The 19,063-nt window shown below is 34.0% G+C and overlaps 1 protein-coding gene across 1 annotated transcript in view; it reads left to right on the top strand.

Moving 5' to 3' along the window:
- Positions 1-5,634: 5,634 nt before the first annotated feature.
- LOC134273883 (serine protease 33-like) overlaps positions 5,635-19,063 on the top strand; it is a 14,610-nt gene continuing 1,181 nt past the window's right edge. The window contains exons 1-4 of the mRNA XM_062756104.1: positions 5,635-5,729; positions 17,750-18,266; positions 18,392-18,504; positions 18,811-19,063. The exon at positions 18,811-19,063 is cut by the window's right edge and continues 1,181 nt beyond it. Coding sequence (XP_062612088.1) covers positions 5,673-5,729; positions 17,750-18,266; positions 18,392-18,504; positions 18,811-19,063 — 940 coding nt within the window. The 5' untranslated portion in view covers positions 5,635-5,672. The remainder of the gene's footprint in view (positions 5,730-17,749; positions 18,267-18,391; positions 18,505-18,810) is intronic.

Raw genomic sequence — 19,063 nt, 5'->3', positions numbered from 1 at the left:
GATATCTCTTTTCTAGTCATCCTTAAAACAAAATATTTGTCTATATAGTACATATATTATTCTGGGTATTGCATGCTCAGTTTTTTTTTACTTATAATAACAGCAAAGTTATTACAGCTCGAGAGACTTTACTTCCTGTAGACAAAAATGCTATAAATCCCTTGCTTGAAACAACAAATAATAATGGCAACTACTTTGATTAAGATGCTAAAAGTTTAATATTCAGGAAAACGATAGTAAGCATAAAATCTAAAATGTAAAGGACCGAATTTTCTCAGCTTATGAAATAATCAACTATTACTAATTTGAAATCTAGACAACACTGAATTACTTGTCATGTTTAGTAAAGCTATAATGTAGAATATCATGAATACCCGTTATGTCGAAATTTTAAAAATATTCAAGGTACTTTCGTGAATAAAAAGCTTACTTCCGGTAAAGGGAGACGTCATTTCAAATGGAATTTAAATAAAAATAATGAAGAGAGATATCTCTTTGCAATATAAAGATATCTCTGTTTGCTTGAGAGATATCTCTTTTAGACACTTTTGAAAGATATCTTTTTCACTTTGAGAAATATTTTTTAAGATAAACTAAGAGAGATATCTCTTTTACTTTAAGAGATATCTCTTTAATTTGGAAAGATATCTCCAAAAGTAAAAGAGATATCTCTATAGGTGAAAGAGATATCTCTTTAACGTTCAGAGATATCTCTTTCACCTACAGAAATATCTCTCTTATAAAAAGAGATATCTCTCTAAGTATAAGAGATATCTTTCTACGTTTAAGAGATATCTTTTTGTCATTGAGATATCTCTTAAAAATGAGAGATATCTCTTCAAGTTGGGAGTTATCTCTATTTTTTAAGAGATATCTCTCTAAAACGACAGATATCTCTGTAATTTTAAGATAAATTTTATTTTCTGAATAAATAGCAAAAGGACTTGCCATACTTATCTTGTGCATTTGTAAAAGGTTCTTCGCCGTTAAGCACAAAAATACTTTGGGTCCTCGCAATGTAAACCATTTTGCACTGAATATTTCCAAATTGTGATAGGAAATTAATTAAAAGGAAAACTCGTTTTTTTATGTATATCTAGTAATTTATGTTTTAATGCCCCTGTAATCGATGTTTCTGGGGTATACAGTTTTTGTCGTGTCGAGGGGCTGTTGAATCCTTGCTTATATCAATTGATTTGGTCGAGGTAGGGCTTTTATATTTCTCTGGTAAGTTCTTTGCGTTCCTTGTGACAAAACCTTTATTTGTGTACCAAAATATTTGATCCCTTGACCTCGGAGTTTGTCCCACTTTTGCAAAAAAAAAATAGCAAACTTTAACCTTGGTCATAACTTTTGAACAGTTGGTGCTAGAACTTCCATAATTCGCATGTGCGTTCCTTGAGACATGACCTTTCCATATCAGAAAATATACCCATGGAAAACCTTTTGATCTTGGCATTTGATTTTGAACGACTCTTTTAAAACTTAAACATGAGCTGTAACATTTGAACAGTTAGTAGAAAAGTTTTTATGTTGTACGAGGGGTGATCAAAATGTTCGCAAACTATCTCTATATTTAGAAAACTACAATTCAGATCAGAATGAAATTTGGCACACCTTTAGTCATGCATATGTTCTATAAATAGCATATCAAAGGTAATGAATTTTTCCATCATTGTGACGTCACAGTGTGAAAATGATATGTAGGTGACATATGACGAAAAATGGTTGTCACCGTCTTACTCGAGCAACGAACGGCTGTAAAGTTTAACGTATAACTTGGGAATTCCTTTGAAGTATCTTATAATAATTTGACTATAGACTTTAAAGACGTTCGATCATAAATTGGATTGATTGTTAAAGTGAGGGGAGGGAGATGGTTAAAAATGACGTTTGTTTTGTAGCCCAGCGAAGGCAAACTGGGGGTAGAGATATGTCCTTTGTTGGGCAATTTGTTATGAAAGATCGCGAAGTTACAGCTAGAAAAATGGTGGAATATCTTTACAATAATATCATTATTAAATCCCTTAGATATTGTTAAATTTAGACTTTTAACATATTAAATATGATAAAAAGAAGGCCCCGACAGTATATATCCTAATACAGAGGACTCGGATTGTGATTGTCACCATGCTCTTTCTGGGAAAGAATGTCCTTATCCAACCATCCTATTTCCGAGATTTGGTCATTTCTGACAAATGAACTTTCTTGTTATAAAAAAAATTACTTGCATGGTAAGAAATTTAAGACTCGGGAAAATATTTTAGTCTTTAAACAGAATGCTTCAGAGCATGTCACGTGACTGCTTGGATCACGTGATTCGCGCATGAACAGAACGGTAGCAGATATGCATTAAAGTCAGAGAGGGCTACTTTAAAAAAATGATGAACACTGAAACCTAATTTTATTTGTTTTATGGACGTTATTCGGTTTGTTCGCGAATTTTTTGATCACCCCTCGTATATGGGGTATTTCTTTTAAGATGATCTTTGTTGGGGTATCAACAAGTATGACCTACTGACCTTGACCTTAAAATTGCAGCTACTTTGAGGAAAACTTCAACTTTGGACATAACTTTTGAACAGTTGACGCTAGGGGTTCTATTTTTCACATGTGCATTTCTGATGACAAGGTCTTCCTCTATTTACAATTAATTTTTACCTTGACCTATTAGTATGACCCACTTTTTAAAACTTCGACCTTTGCCATATCTTTTGAACTGTTGGTGTTTTGGCTTTCAAATTTCACAAATATATTTATCCAGACAAGTTCTTACTTTTGGATAACAACATCTCTTTTTTATTACAAAGTTTTCGTTAACTGTGTGGTTGAATATCGCTTCCATGATTCCATCACTAATTGAACAAAAATGATACTACTTTTGATGTATCACCATTTACACTTCATTGTACAGCAGTTGCAACAAACACATACTTGTAACTATCGATGTGGAATGACTATACAAACATGGATAAATAAATACGAATTGTTCAGTGGCGTTGTGATCACTCTACCAACATTCGCTTATCATACTGACTACCATGGTAAGTTTCTACGCCCCCTTCTTATCTTTTAATTACATTTACGTGATCATTACTTAATTTCATAATGAGTGTAAATGTCAAATTTTATTTTCGAACTTTTGTTTACTCCATCGTGCAATATTCTAAATTAAAATTTAGCCCAAAGTTAACTGTATTTGATTGCTTACACAGCAATAAAACCTCCAACAACGCAAATCCATTTTTACGAAATTAATAACGACATGTTTAACTAAAATGTAGCAAAAAATGAGATGATTCATTTAAAAAATTGCTCAATTTTTAAACCACACTATCGCAATGGATTCGAAAGTTTGCATGATGAATAGCAACAAAGGTTATTTCTGCTGCTTGCAAGGCTGTGATTTCCATTCATCCTTGAAGGGAGCATGCCATATTTTCTTTATTATCCCCTCGCAACGGAATCGCGTACGTGTGCGTGTGTGTTTGTTTGTGGGTTGCTTCCTGTGCGAAACGGAAATTACGTAATTTGCATCGGGGTCGATGTTGAATGCTGCCTTGATTTTGAATTATAGTTACAAGTATGTTTTTTTTTTTGTATAATTTTTATACAACCTAACCATTATATATTTTTTATGCCAAACTCGACGAAATGAACAGCAGTTTAATATTTTCAGAGACCAGAAGAGCTTATTTAATGATTAAGTATCTTTCGTCTGTTTGTTTACAGTCATTCAACCCTTTTTCAAAGAAGAAGAAAAAGAAAATTATATATTTCATTTTTGATTTTTGTATATTGTTATGAAGTGGTTGCTGAATCCGAAAATAACAAAACATCCCTTTTACATGCCTTACTTTTGCCAGATTTGAATAAAATATTACCTGTTTTAAAATCATTATATTATTTAAATCTAAATTTAAGGCCGAAGATACAAATTTTCTCCTCCAAGTATCTTTAAATCGGACGCCCAAGCAAGTAGGAATTTGAAGAGTCCGGATTAAAGAGGCTCCACTGTATAAACTGGTAGAGTTCCAGGCTCGTCATAGACTTCTGTTTTCTTTTACCAGACCTGTACAAAAGGACATTTAATCCAAATCATATTAAAATGTTACCTTGAGTTTCGATTAAAAAATCATGCTTACCTTATTATTTATTATTTACATCGAAATAACTAACAAAATTTCATGCGATTTTTTAAAGACGGGATTTCCTTGGATTTAATATTATACATTTTTTAAATAATAAGAAAAAACTCTTTCGTAATGTTGGGACTTGTATCTTTTTAAAAAGTTCAAAGATACATGTACATGCATTTAACGATGGTTATTATTACACGTCTTTACTTCTCAAGCTTCTCTTGTTTAAAATTTACACACTCTCACTCTTCGCAATTTCTCAAAATAGTATCAACGTTTAATAAGAAAAAAAATCAGCTGTACAAACTAAATCAAAATGATCCATTGATTACCATTATTCCTTTTGAGATCGGCGCGCCCCTTTGCAAATTGTATTTAGAAGCATATCTACGGATGAGCAGGGTAGCAATTATAATAATAGATTAGGTCGTGTTTGAAGTGAATTCCGTTTCTTTAATCTGCAACATTTGAAGAAAAAAATGTTTAAATAGACTGGTATTTAATTGCTTCATCTATATTTAAATCGTCAAACTCGGGTTGAGTGGTGTCTGGTAACACACTTTACACAGTGTGATAAAAATGGAAACCTTCTTTTTTGAAAAGGAATCACATTGATTGACTTTAATTAAAAAGTCCACCCTAAAACATAAAAAAAAATACGGAAAAATTATATTTTTCTGTATAAAAATTTTAATCCCAGATACACAACGAGTGCCATAGTCATCAATAAATAAAGGAATAAAAGTTAGAAGAAAACGGAGTAATATTTAGGCGGAATTAGTAGCTGGGAATAAATGCACGTATATTTTGAATTATTCAATGTTTAATGATTATATAAATGTTTTACATACAATATTTAGGCGGAATCAGTAGCTGGGTATAAATGCACGTATATTTTCAATTATTCAATATAAATGTTTTATACATACAATTTTTTTTAATTTACAAAAAAAGTAAAACTTTGAAAAACTTTTTAAAACATAAACGAATAACTGGTATGATAGATTAATATTAATTTTTTCAGATGATAATTCAATGCGTGTTTATGTAATTTTGCGTAAACCTCGTTCCTGGGGAGAATTAGATAAAGATATATTAAACTGTTTAACGATCATGTCTTGGGGACCCCCGGACGCCCGCGATTTTCGCCATTGAATAATTTAAGCTAGGCACAACAATTATACAACTTTTTGTCATTTTCTGTCACCGAACCACGAGTGTTAAAGAAATCAGCTAATTATGTTATTTATAAATTGATCAAGAGATTTAGCACCGGCGGATAGCAATTTTAGCACGTGTAATCATACGTCATATTAGTATCGATGCTTGTCAAAAAATGAGCATTTTCTTCAACTGTACAGAGAGTAGAGAGGTTATAAATAGCCTGCTCCTGAACGCCAGGGCTACTTGGCGAATGATCTACGGGTGACAAAGAATCGACCTCTGGTTCTAATAATTCGCCTACCTAAGTATTCCATATAAAATAAAGCACTACATAGAAAAAACGTATAGTCCTGCGTCAGTTAACGGAATATGGACTACCGACTAGTAGTGACTGTTTTGCTCCTACATGTGCCTCTTCTTTGCATGGTAAGTACCTGTCAAATTCACGTGCTTTCTCATTTATTCCCACACATTTTTTCTGTGTCAACATTTACTACTTTGGCAGCAGTTGCAATTTCATTGGCGCAAAAAAATGCACTCCTCTGTCGTGATATATTTGTTATTAAATGTTAATGGTAGAGTTTTTCCTCTTTAAAAAAAATAACACGGAATTGATGTCAAAAGATGAAATAAGTGTTTGTGAATATCACCTTCTATTTTACACGTTGCTGGAAATATTATGTTGATATATATAGGAATATTTAATTACAAAAAACAGACAGATAAAGATTTTAAACATCTTTAAAATCGTCTAACTGGAAGTCATATAATATACGTGATTTCAATCATTTTTTGCAAGTTTTCTTATTGATTTATAATTAAAAGACCAATATTGAATTTGAATTAGACTTTTGGAGAGGGTGTATCGTTCCCTGTTCACTTGCACGTTTAAACCCTTAGAGATTTATAAGGTTTAGCTAAGTAGAGTAACAGCATTTAACATTACATGAAGAACGCTCTTAAATCCTGGCTATCCTTAAATTGGTATACACATGAACTTTTGGGCAGGACGTCAAATATAGAAAACTTGTTCAAGGCCAAAGCTGTTTACAGGTGTTACATCGAAATTGGAATAATCAAACAGTAAACACCAGTATTTAAAAAAAAAAAAAGAAAGAAAGAACAAAACACACTTAAAATATTGAAATTAGACTCAAAATTCGTCCAAAAAATGCACTCTCAACTGTATTTCAGAAAATAATATTTTCAACTTGCTTGAGCAATTTATTTTGTAAGTTTTCCAACTTGGAAAATGCCTTACCTTTGTTATAAACGAGAATTATTTAACTCTGCTTGGATACGAAATTTTGTTTTAATATCATTTAGTTCAGTAAATTAATTTCTTAATCAGAGTTAATATCAATTGTAAATGATTGGTCTTGACATTTATTAAATTTGCTTAATTATGTGTTCGATATTGTGATAAAAACTTTTAAATAATATACAGAAAAAATTTCTTAATTAAAATTGTATCACTGAAATATAGATATTGTAACGTAATGAAATGCGTACATAGCTAATAAAATGACAATAAAATTTTATCACCTCTGAAACAATTTCTGGGCTTTCAAATAAGTACTGTTGTTGTCGTTTTATATATTTTTTTAATTTGGGCAAAAGGGTTTTTTAAATTATACAATTTCCAAATTTCTTGGTTAACTAGACCAGTGTTTGACCAAGTAAAATGATTATTTAACTGACCCCTTTATAGTACAATACGCAAGTGTTGTTGTGGTCAAGAAACTATGTGAGGTGAAGTCCCTCAAACAGAGTGTTATGTCTGAACGGTATCATTTAAAGAAATACAAAAAGAGAGGGTCATTGTTCCGTAGATGTTTTTAAGATATTTGCTTAATGAAATGTGAAAAGTAAGCGAAGAAACATAAAATTTTGTGTATTTTAGTTTCCGCTTCCTGTCGTGGGAGTAATAAATATAAGACGTTGACTTAGAAGAAATATATCAACCTAGCTTCAGTGCAAGTTCGTGTTCAGAAGGTCTTCTTTTCCAAACTGAAATCAAATATTAACTTACCATATAGTTCTTAGTCGTAGAGTTAAATGCAAAAGAAGAGTGTAAAAATTTTCAAAGTCGCCTTTTTGAGGTGGCTATCAGCATATCATCTACAGTCTTGTGTGATAACATGACTAAATAGTTCAACAGAATTAGACCTCAGCTTTTCTTTTGTGCTACTTATTTCCATTAAATCTATCAGAAAACACGATCCTTAAGTCGTTAATATCGAGACAGTTAAGAAATAATCGACCTAAAACCTATTGGCGATAATGCAAAACATTGAGGGGCAATAAAAAAGAAAAAATGTCTCTGAAAAATTGCTACGTGCTGAATTTTAAAATTGTTTATTGGACAGGAAGCCTTATAAAACATTTCATTAATAATCTCGGGTTCAGGCGGAAGCATTCCACCCCCGAGCTTATTTACTCCCACAAGTTTTCCAGTTTCGGCTTAGTACTTCATTGCTAAAACAATACATCAAACACAATAGGGGTAAAGCTCTTTCACTGTTTACAAATAGAATTCAATATCGATATTGCTTCACACTGGGAATGACCGTCAAAGGCTCTTTATAACGGAACAAGACTTTTTATGTTATTTTCCTTATCGTCTTGTGTAATTTATTTTAAATTTTTATGAAATTTCTTCGCACTTTAAGAACTGATAGAAAAAAACTATGTCAGTAAGCTAGACCAGTAATTTCGTAATACTTGACACAGTTCTTTTCTCATTCAAATTTTCTGAAGTGTGAACCGTCACTTTACCATTTCATAAGAAGCTTAAATACTGTACTTGTGTTTTAAAGGATATACATAATTGCACACTCTTAAAAATTTGCAAGGACATGGCTGACCTTCACGAATAACCAAATAAGTAATGCCCATCTTCCTGATTTAACACTGATGATTTAACAGCATCCATTCTCTTTGATCACACCATTCATAACGGAGCAAATAAAGCATAAATGTATATGCATCATGGGACTTTTTCTGACGTCAGTATCTGTTCACGTGACCTACAGAGTAGTCAAAATTAAATAGGCTGTAAATGTTAAGTGATTTTGGCAAGAATTTTCAATGATTATGAGAGCTCCATCATTGAATAACTGCACTTTGGATTGGAATTCTCAATTAAATTTTATTGCTAAGTGGGGCCTAATCACCGAGAATCTGTGTTTCTAGAAGCATACATATATTATTATTGAAGGATATCAAACAGCCCAAACTTATTTAATACAACATTTGAGTATCTGACAGAAACAAAGCAACTAATTAAAATGTTATTACAGATGCCGATTCTTATTTGTTACCAAAGATCCATGTAAAACAATACGAAATGTTTTTGTGTTTGTTGTTGTTTATAAACCGAGGCAGGCTACTGAAAGATAAAAGTCAATGTTACAGGGATTTCAACAACCTCGTTAACTCAGCATTTCGTAAATTCTATGGTCTTAATAATGACTTTGATAGTAAATATGCCTATAAGATAACATTGGATCGTATTTTGGCTAACTTGTTTCATATCACTTAAATTTTAGGCCTTTGTTTTACACACACACACACACACTCGGTCGTCCTTAGACGACCAACGACATGTCCACGCCAGTTCTTCCAATCGGCCATTAGGGAAGCTAGTTCATTTGCATCCCTTGTCTTCGTGTCACGTTTTAGTGTGTCCAAAAATGTGGCCTTTGGTCTTCCTCTTCCACGGCGTCCGTGATTTGGCTCCCACAGTACCAATGATTGTGCGCTGAGCTCTGGATGACGGAAGCAATGCCCAGCTAGCTGCATTCTCCTGGAGGCTATTTTATCACTGACCTTTGGTAGGTTACCATTTTTGTGGCTTGTCCAGTGAATGTCTAGAACCTTCCGAAGCATGCGTGTATAGGTTCCATCTAGTGACTTCTCCTGGGCTACAGTTAGGGTCCAGCTCTTGCAGCCATACAGCGGAATAGACTCGATTGTGGCTATAAAGAAGCGGAACTTGAGATCTCTTCGTATCGTTGAGCGCCGTATTCTGGACATCTTGTTCAGAGCCTGCCAGGCTAGTGTTTTTCGAACAGATATGTCCTTTTCTGAACTTAAGACCCAGGAGCCAAGATATTTAAAATTTTCCACCCATTCGATTTCAGTGCCATCTAAGGTTTTGAGTGGCGTAGGGTTGTCAGTATTGAAGGGGAGGACTTTTGTCTTCTTGGCGTTGATACGTAGTCCAACCTTCTTACACTCACGCTCTACTCTAGATAACAGTTCCTGGGCTTGGACGATTTCATCTGATAGTAAGGAAATGTCGTCGGCAAAATCAAGATCAGTAAGAACTTTTTTTTGGGTGTCTGCGGGATTTTCTAGGCGGTATGGTGAAACATAATTCCTCTTCTTTTCCAGAGATTGCTTTTCTCAGGGCATAGTCCAGTACTTTGATAAATAAGAATGGTGCTAAGGTATCTCCCTGCAAAACTCCAGCAGTTATTTCAAACATACCAGTTTCTCCATCAGGTGTTACGATCTTGGCTATGGTATTGGTATACATCTTTTCTATTGCTTGAAGAAGATTGGGTGGAATTCCATATGCCTTGAGTATGCGAATCATCTTTCCTCTGTGTATGGAGTCAAATGCCTTTCGAAAATCTATAAAGGTAAAGATTGCTTTCAAGTTATTGGCTTTGACACCTTCGATTATTCGACGGAGGGCAAGAATCTGTGCTACTGTTGTTCTTCCAGGGCGAAAACCATTCTGATTTATTCTGAGACGTAGGTCGATGACACACCTGATGCGATTTAGTATGAGCCGATTGTAAATCTTGGCTATGATGCATATCAAGCTGATGCCTCTGTAGTTATCAGTCTTCGATAGGTCGCCAGACTTGGGCACAGTTACAATGTTCATGAATGACCATGTATCTGGTTTGTCATTGTTGACGAGTGCATCATTACAGAAATCTAAACAAACTCGATCAAAGTCACACAGTTTGAAGACTTCCGGGGGAATTTCATCGGGACCTGCTGCCTTGCCTAGCTTCAGGGAGGACTTCACTTTTCTGTATTCAGCTAAAGTGAAGGGTTTATCATTGATGTCAATATCATCAAACACCTTTGGAATTTCCTCCTCAGGCTCGCCTACATCAGGTTGATTTCCTAAGAGATTCTTGAAGTGCGTAAACCATGCGCTGACGCTCTCTTCAGGGCTATTTCCAGCTGTCCTTCCTTTTCTTTCTTTCTACCGGTGATCTCATTAACCACTTTCCATGTCTCTCCATATCTTTACTCTCCATGTGCAGTTTCAATCCCTTGCATCTGTTCAGCTAGTTCTTCTTCTTGTGCCAGCTTGTATGCTTGATAGAGGGTTATTCACTGCTTCAGACCAGAGATCTTTGTTTTAATATCTTGAAAGGTGTGGTATTTGCAAAATAATGCACCCTGAAAAGTTTGTTTTGGAGTTACTTTGCTGCTGCTCCTTCATACTCTTCATATGTTTGGTTATTTTGACAAGACTATTATTCGTTATCTCCACCCTTTTCATTCAGATCGTTCACCACGTGAACAACTTAATTGCCTTCTTGCTAAATTAAACTCTTTTTTCTTTTAATTTGCAGACCTACAATACTTTAATTTTAAGGAAGTAATAATACTGAATTTAAAAAAAAAAATCAAAGGAAAAATTCACATTATCGTTATTCATACGATATTAATTGAAAGGGTTAGATTTTACTTTCCCAAAATAACAAGAGGTACTGTGAGTACTGAGCTCACTACATGATACCTTCCGCCTCCCGTATGATTCTAATGCAAGTTTATATTTTGCTCTGGGAGACCCGAAAAAATGTATTTTAAAAAAAGGAGGTGTACAATGACATTATGTGTAAAGAATCGGTGAAAGTATTATTAAATTTTATTCAGTGCTATCGAAGTTGCGGATAAGAGATGGGTATCCTAAAGAATGGCAGTGTCACTGTTTTGCTATGGGAAAAACAAAATCATATGTGTCAAAAAGTAAACTAGAAGGTGCACATTGACACTATGAAAAAAAGATTCTGTGAAAGTCTCCATAAATTTCATTCAGTGGTATAAGAGGACTTGGGAATAAGAGATGGGTACCCCAAAGCATTACAGACGGACGGACGTCCCGATAACTATAAGTACCCTCCCACTTTTCAAGCGGGGGGGGGGGGGGTAGAATAACAATTAAATAGAGTCGGTCATCAGGCAGAATTATTGCTATATCATTGTGATTAATAAAAACACGTCTTATGAATGGTTGTCCCTTAATTATTAGGTTACTATACAAAGTAGATCAAAAACATGCCGGGAGATATTTTTTGTATTTTCTGCACTCCTCGTCCACCCCCAGAAACCGAAAAAGAAACTTTTGATGGAATTGTGTTAATAGCATGGTTAATCCACAAATATTTGATATTCACTGTTGTGATTTATTTAGAGCGACATATGAAATCAATAAAACAGCTATAAACCGACAAGTCAAATTTATGTCAGGTGAAATCTAGTTGTACATCAGTCTAACAAGGTCGTGTTCTACTCTCTTTTATATTGACAATCAAGTGCTGCAGAGAATTGGAGGAAAATTAGTTATTTATAAACATTAGAGAGAGAGAGAGAGAGAGAGTAAAAGAGGGAGAATTTTTAACTTTGAATGAATTTACCTTCCAATAAAATCATTTCTGTGACACTGAGTATCGCTAGATAGATTATTTATACCTTCTCTATAATTATGCATGTATATTAAAGGATTGGTGTGCTGTTTTTATTATCAATCGAACAAGTGCATGATGATTTGTTGCTTTTTATAACCTTTTTTATTAGAGTGCATCAACCGGATAATTAAACTTTTCAATCTCCCTATCATGCAGTCTTTGCATGGACGTACTGGAAAGGAATCTGTGCTCAGTATTAATTTGATAAATTAATAGTCCCACAGATCCACTAGGCATCACTCTTGTTGATGTTGACGTCATAAGAGAGAAATTCTATGTCATCGTAAAATTATAAATAGTATCTATCACAACGAGGATTTATCATCCATTTCATTCAGTTCCTAATTCAGTTTCTGATACGAAAAATACAACCATTGGAACAGATATTGAGTCAGAGGGTCATGATAAAGGCTTTCCCTTGTTTCGATACGTCTTATTATAGAATTTGTCCTTCAATGTAAAAATAAAACCAAAACAACCCTTAATGTTAAAAAAAAATCAGCAAGGAGATCTTCTTTACATTAAGAATTAAAATTGTAACTCAGTATAAAACTTAATTCCTATTAAAACAATGTAAAACATTGCTGAATAACTGTAGCCTTCGGATTTGTATATTTTCAAAAAAATAACGATTAGATCTCGCTGTGAGATGGGAGCACAATAGAGGATCAAAGTTTTACATTGAAATATGTAGGGGAAACTCCTTCTTTAAACCAAAGCACCAGGAAAAGGTTTGAATAAAAATGTATAGGGTATTGATATAATATTTAAACTAAATCTTTTATCAAAGAGGACTTGTGGAAGTTCTATTCTTCTAACTAAGCTTAGTATGTTTTTCAATTGCCTCAACTGTTTGTTTTATATTCACATTTAGGGCCTATCAAAAATATTCATGAATTTGCAATTGATTTATCGAGTTGAACTGAACAAAATTAATTCCATATACTAGTAACGAATTCTTTTATTCGTTCAAAATACGTTCAAAATATTTTACAATCCTTTTAATGTTTTTTACAGAATTCAAAAAATATTTTTGATAGGTCTTAAAAATCATTTGAACTTGAAATTTTAATGTTATAAATACAAAATTATAGTTTGGATAATATAAAACCCAATTATGTAATAAAATGGATGAAGTGTAGCTAAATCGATTTTTTGCCAAGGGTTACACAGAAACTAGACGAGCTTTACAGTGTAACAATTGCACCCCTGAAGGTCTTAGAATTAAGAATTTTTGAAAACTTTTTTTTTTATTTAGTCCTCAATTCAACCTACCCTTAGGGACAAACAGCCCACAAATGTGATAAAGGATATAATTTTCTTTCACTATTTATAAGTTTCGAATGCTTAACTACCATCGATGTATAAGATTTTAAAAAGTTACGTTGTGTAAATTTTTAATATGTACCCAAACAAGTCTCACCAAGGAGCATATTGCCATCTAGATAAGTTACAAAAGAATGTATAAACGTACATGTATGTATTTTCAAATATCGCCAACTCAGTCCCTTTGGACCTGAAACCTAGACAAGTGGTACTCCGAATATCTGACGTTTTCAAGGCTTTTTCACGATTTTGATATTTTACGTGCCAGGAAAACGTCAGAACCGGTGCCATTACGAAAACTGGGAAATCGCCGCCTCGAACCGGAGGCACATTCTCGAATTGATTTTAGATTCTTGCGAATCGAATTAAATTTCAAAGTCACAAGTTATCAATAGTACAATACCTTTATTACTTACAAATATCGTTTTTATGGTTCATTTATAAAATATACAATCCGTTGAAAACATTTTATCAGAGTGTCGAGATTTGTCTTCATTTGGTGCATTTTAAAAATCTTGCAAGGACTGGAATGAAATGTGGAGGGAATTTTTCTTTTCATCGATATTGGTGTGTACTAGAGGCATTGTGCTATTGATAAATTTTGATTTCGACATTTAGTTCGGTTCGCTACCATAAAACATGAACTTCGTTTGGAAACGGCGAAATTTCCAGTTTTCATATGGCGCCAGTTTTAACTTTTTCCTGGCATGTAAAATGTCAAAATCATGAAAAAAGCCAGGAAAACGTCAGATATTTCGGACTAGACAAGTGGGGGTAGTAATTTTTTAATTTAGTAAAGAGTGGCCTGTGATTGTTCATTTTCATCATTGAATCCTATTTCCAACTTCTAGTCCGTCGGTAAAGGTAGTTTCAATATTAGCTGCAGAACTGTAGCGTAATCGTTTTATATATTAGTCTTTGACATAGCTCTACAGTTACCATAATGCAAAAAGGTACAATTTACGGCGCAAGATTGTATGGCCCTGAATTTCTCCACTCTTCAGCATTGGTCAATCATTTACCTTTCATTCACTAATTCTAGAGACAGACTCTAACCAACATGTATATCTTAATTGTCTCCCAACCCTTTATGGGCGTCTCTTCAGACCGATAAACTCGCCTGTTTTGATTTTTTAGTCGGATGGCAGAAAATTCAAAACAAGCGAGTCTGTCGGTTTTTGGAGACGACACTAAAGGGTTGGGAGGTGGAAAAATTATACGGGTTGAATATAAAATTGCTCTTGAAGTAGGAAGTGCAAGGTAGTTGATAGACCAAGGCTGGAAAGAGAAGAGATTTTTTCCCAACAATGCACAGAAAACCATGCGCTTTATATTGCACTTTTTGCATTACGGGATCTGTAGCGATATGGTCAAAGACTAAAACCATAACGCTACAGCTATTTCAATATAAGAATGATTTTGTACCGGTCTGGACAGGAGCCAGGAATTTTATTATTTTCTGACATATTTTATTTTATCAATTAAATTATAAAGTACTAGTAGTCATATTGCATAATTTATTTGATAAAGTGAAATATGTCAATAGCTCTGTTCGCTACACATGTAGTCATGCAATTTGTTGCCTTCCATAATAAAAGAGAAATTTGTGTGTGTAATGTTGTTTGCCAATTATAGGACAGATTTAGCCCCAACTGGAAGCAGGTATCATTTTTTTTCTTTTGTGAAGGGTTAAGCTTTTACAAATTTAGCACTCATTGTAATCATGCTAACAGTTTGTTAGAAGTCCATGAGAAATCAATGTTTAAAGATGTATTACCGGTAACTTTTCTAAAATATTATGAACTTGGTCCCATTCTGGAGTCTTAATCACGTCCATGAATTTTATTTTGTAGAGAACTCATTCTTTATTATAATCATGTCAATATTTTTACTGTTTTGTTAAATTTTGATGATAATTTTTAGTAATGTCCAAAGTTTGCTCCCTTGCTGTTAAGGAGCAAAGAAAAAGATTTTTTTTTCAATAAATATGATGCATTTTTAGACTGTGACCATCCCGTGGTCTGAACCAAGATTATTTGGTGTCAAGAGTGATTTTTTTCAAAGAATTTCTCTGAAGCAAAGATTACCGGATATTGGGGGTTATTAAATTGTGTTAAAACAACTAGTCATACTTCTGAGTTTTGATACAGGACCAGTTGCTTTTAGTAGTTTGACTGTTTAGTGTATAGTAGTAGATATAATAACAACAAATCTAGGCTCTGAAACTAGGAATAAAAAAAATTCTCATTTTTCGTAAAGGACTTACTGTGAATTATAGTCAGGCAAAGAATTTGACTGCTTTGTCAAGGAGAAAAGATCCTTACATCGCAGATTCGAATCCCACTGTGGGACGTGGAGACCGGTCCTTCGGATGAGACAGTAAAAACCGAAGTCCTGTGTCACAGTAGGTGCTGGAGCCAAAAAGACCCCTCACTGCTTAATGGCCATGAGTGCCGAGCATATGACAAAATTTGCAGCTCTCCACCGGCAAGTGGTGACGTCTCCATATGCGTGAAAAATTCTCGTGAGGGACGTTAAACAACACACAATCAATCAATATAGGAGAAAAAACAAGATTTTTAATGGTATTCTTCGAGGCATCAACTAGAAAGTGGTACAAATGAACTCTGGCGGAAGTTTGGGTATAAATTTTCATAAACGGATAGTAGAAGACGGCAAAGACCGTACCTTTCCTAGCTACTAGTATATTCCCATAAATATTATATATCCTGAATTTATCGAAAATGGTTCACCCGTTCTAGAGAAGTACCTAAAAATGTTCAAAGGATGACGGACAGAAACATAGATATAGCAATGTGTTATCCGGTACCCTAGAGATGAATTAGATCTGCTACTGAAAACGAACCAGAGTTACATGCAAATGAGGGATTTGTAATTTTCAAAAAAAGGATAAATGCATAAGGATGGATGGTTTCAAAACCTAAAAATATATACTGAAGCAACAGATTCAAATTCCGAGGCTTATAACGTTAGCGATGGTTTAAACACAATGCATGCCTTATCAGTGAAAGTCCGATCCATAACTAAAGGCATATCAAACCAAAGCAAGATGACAAAAGTACAAAATTTACGCAAGTTGAAGGTATGGCAGACCGGGATTTATTTTTAAACTTACATCACCCTCTTTTCGTACTCAGACTTTGGAGAATATGAATGAAAGGCAATGACCACTGGGGTCCTTGAAAGCTTTTTTTAGATTCCAGGTTACCACAACTACAAGATACTGCTTAAACTGATGCTGTATATTCTCTCTCAGTAGTAGATAAAGGGGGTCGGAATCGTTTGCTTGGAACTTTTTATGCCATTACTGTCTTTTTATGTAGATTGAATGAATGACAGTACCGTAAAGATTGTTATCTCATTGTTTGGGATAATCATTTTATGCATTGTCATTTGATTCACAGGGTTTAAGTAATTCATGGTTTTTTATCATTCGTCGAGGTACAATGATTTTATTATTTTTTACCAAAATATCTTTGAATTTATGCAGATATAATTGGTAGGTCTTAGCTGGAGGAGTCGAGTAATGGTTAAGTCTGTCTGGATGTCCGTCTATGTCTCTAATCAAGCTTTCAGAATCTAATCTTCCCTCAGTTTTTATGACTGACGATAGAACACAGAGATACATATTTCTAAGCATTGGTTTTCCAATTATAACTTGTACTAGTTTAACAGTTATTAAAAAAATAATAATAATTAGACTTACCAATCTTATGTATCTAGTAAAAAGTTGTCGGGAAATTCAAGAAAAAGACTTAAATAAAAGCTGCAATTGATAAGAAATTTTCAAATTATTTTTGGGACTATTACATGTATTACAACTTTTGCTAAATTAATGGTAGAGTTAGTCAAACAATAGTCTTTAAAAAAAGCAACTGAATATACATGCATATGTAAACTTCTAATAATTTTTCCAAATATAAATTTTGATACATGTAATTAGGATACATTGATCATAAAACAAACTATTAAAACAACTTACCTCGGAATTGAAAATGAATGATAACTCATCTAAACAAGTTGAAACTATAAATTTATATACTTGCCTTCCACAAGCTAATCTACAGTATAGTCATTCAAACCAGACCTTAATAAACGTGTGACTGACTGAAGATAGCTCCACGGATAATAACGATGATTCCATATTATAGGAGATGGTTTTCAGACACACACTATGGAATTCGCTACACTGTTGCATATTTTGAAATGCTCACACACTTGCATAACATAAACTTGAGTAAATTCGTAGCATGAAATTATATCTTTCAAAATGTTTGGTTCGCTGATTGAAAACATAAACATGTTTTAGTGTTTAATTTTCAATAGTTTTTATTGTTGTCTTAATATATTCTGTGAAATACTTTTTTGTCGTTGTAGGCCACCAACAATTTTGCCCCAACCATTAAGAATGCAACGGTTGATAATAATTCAACGAACAGTGGAACTTTTTCAAATACAACATCAAATTCTCCGTTTCCAGAGAAAATATTTTGCGATTTCTATACTGAATGGACAAATTGGTCAAAATGCAACAGAAACTGCATGCAGACGCGCATGCGCAAATGTCGCAAAAAAGACGTCTGTGGAAAATCAAGATTCAAAGAAAAACAATCATGCAAACACCATACCAGGCAATGTCCCGATCATTCTTTTAAGATTATTGGTTCTAGCTTACGAAATAGAAGGATAGAGGATCGTTTATATGACATTTTCTATCATTCTTGGACAGCTTGGACAGCATGTAGTGGTGATTGCAAAACAAGGCGACGCCGGAAGTGCAAGACTGATATCTGCACTGGAGGATTTTTGGAGGAAGAAAAATCTTGCAAGAGTACTTCCAAGTGCAACAAGATAATGTCATTTCATGTTAAAAACCGACCCAAAAATAGGAAAGGTGTAAATCAAATTTTCATTTTATGTTTATATTCTGTAGTCAAATCAAATTATTCAATAGACAAATCATTAACAGATATAATAATATTTAATAAAATTTTATTATATCTTTTTCTTTAAATTTAGACAAACTCAAGACTTTGAAGGGTTTGCAAAGTGTCTGTGGAATAAGACCTAACACAAGAACCCCTCGCATTGTGGGAGGACATGAGAGTATTCCACACAGCTGGCCCTGGCAGGTAAGTCGAACATGATTTTTCTTTTTTCCCGCTGTACACATATAAACATAAGTTGATAATTACTGTAAACCAACTTTTATTCGCGTGCGAGAAATTTTTGCTAAGTTCGTGAGAGCCTCGTCATCGCGAACATTTCTCGCCGCGAACCGGTCCTTAAAGTGTATGTGTCTATCAACAGATCCAAAAAGGCTTGATCGCGAAAATTATTCGTAGCGAACTAGTTTATCCCTGCTTAATCGCGAAATAAAGTCGACGCGAATAAAAGTTGGTTTACAGTATACCATACATGCTATTTTGTCTTCATAGGTTGAGATTTTGACGAAAAGGAAGCGACACTTTTGCGGTGGAACTCTGATATCTCCACGCTGGGTATTGACCGCTGCCCACTGCATCGTTAAAAAGGGAAGAAAGCGAAAAGTAGTTGTTCGCGTTGGCGAACACGATACCGATGTTCGAGAAGGCACAGAAAAGGATATAAGCGTCATTCGATATCTGCCGCATCCAACATTTAACTATGCATTAGTTGCCAATGACATAGCTCTTCTCAAACTTTCCAAAC

Source organism: Saccostrea cucullata, unplaced genomic scaffold (genome assembly GCF_032062105.1).
Source record: "Saccostrea cucullata isolate Sc308-1 unplaced genomic scaffold, CSIRO_AGI_Scuc_v1 ctg31, whole genome shotgun sequence".
Taxonomy (NCBI): domain Eukaryota; kingdom Metazoa; phylum Mollusca; class Bivalvia; order Ostreida; family Ostreidae; genus Saccostrea; species Saccostrea cuccullata.
Note: the sequence above shows the minus strand (reverse complement) of the source record. Positions and strands in the feature narration are given on the sequence as shown.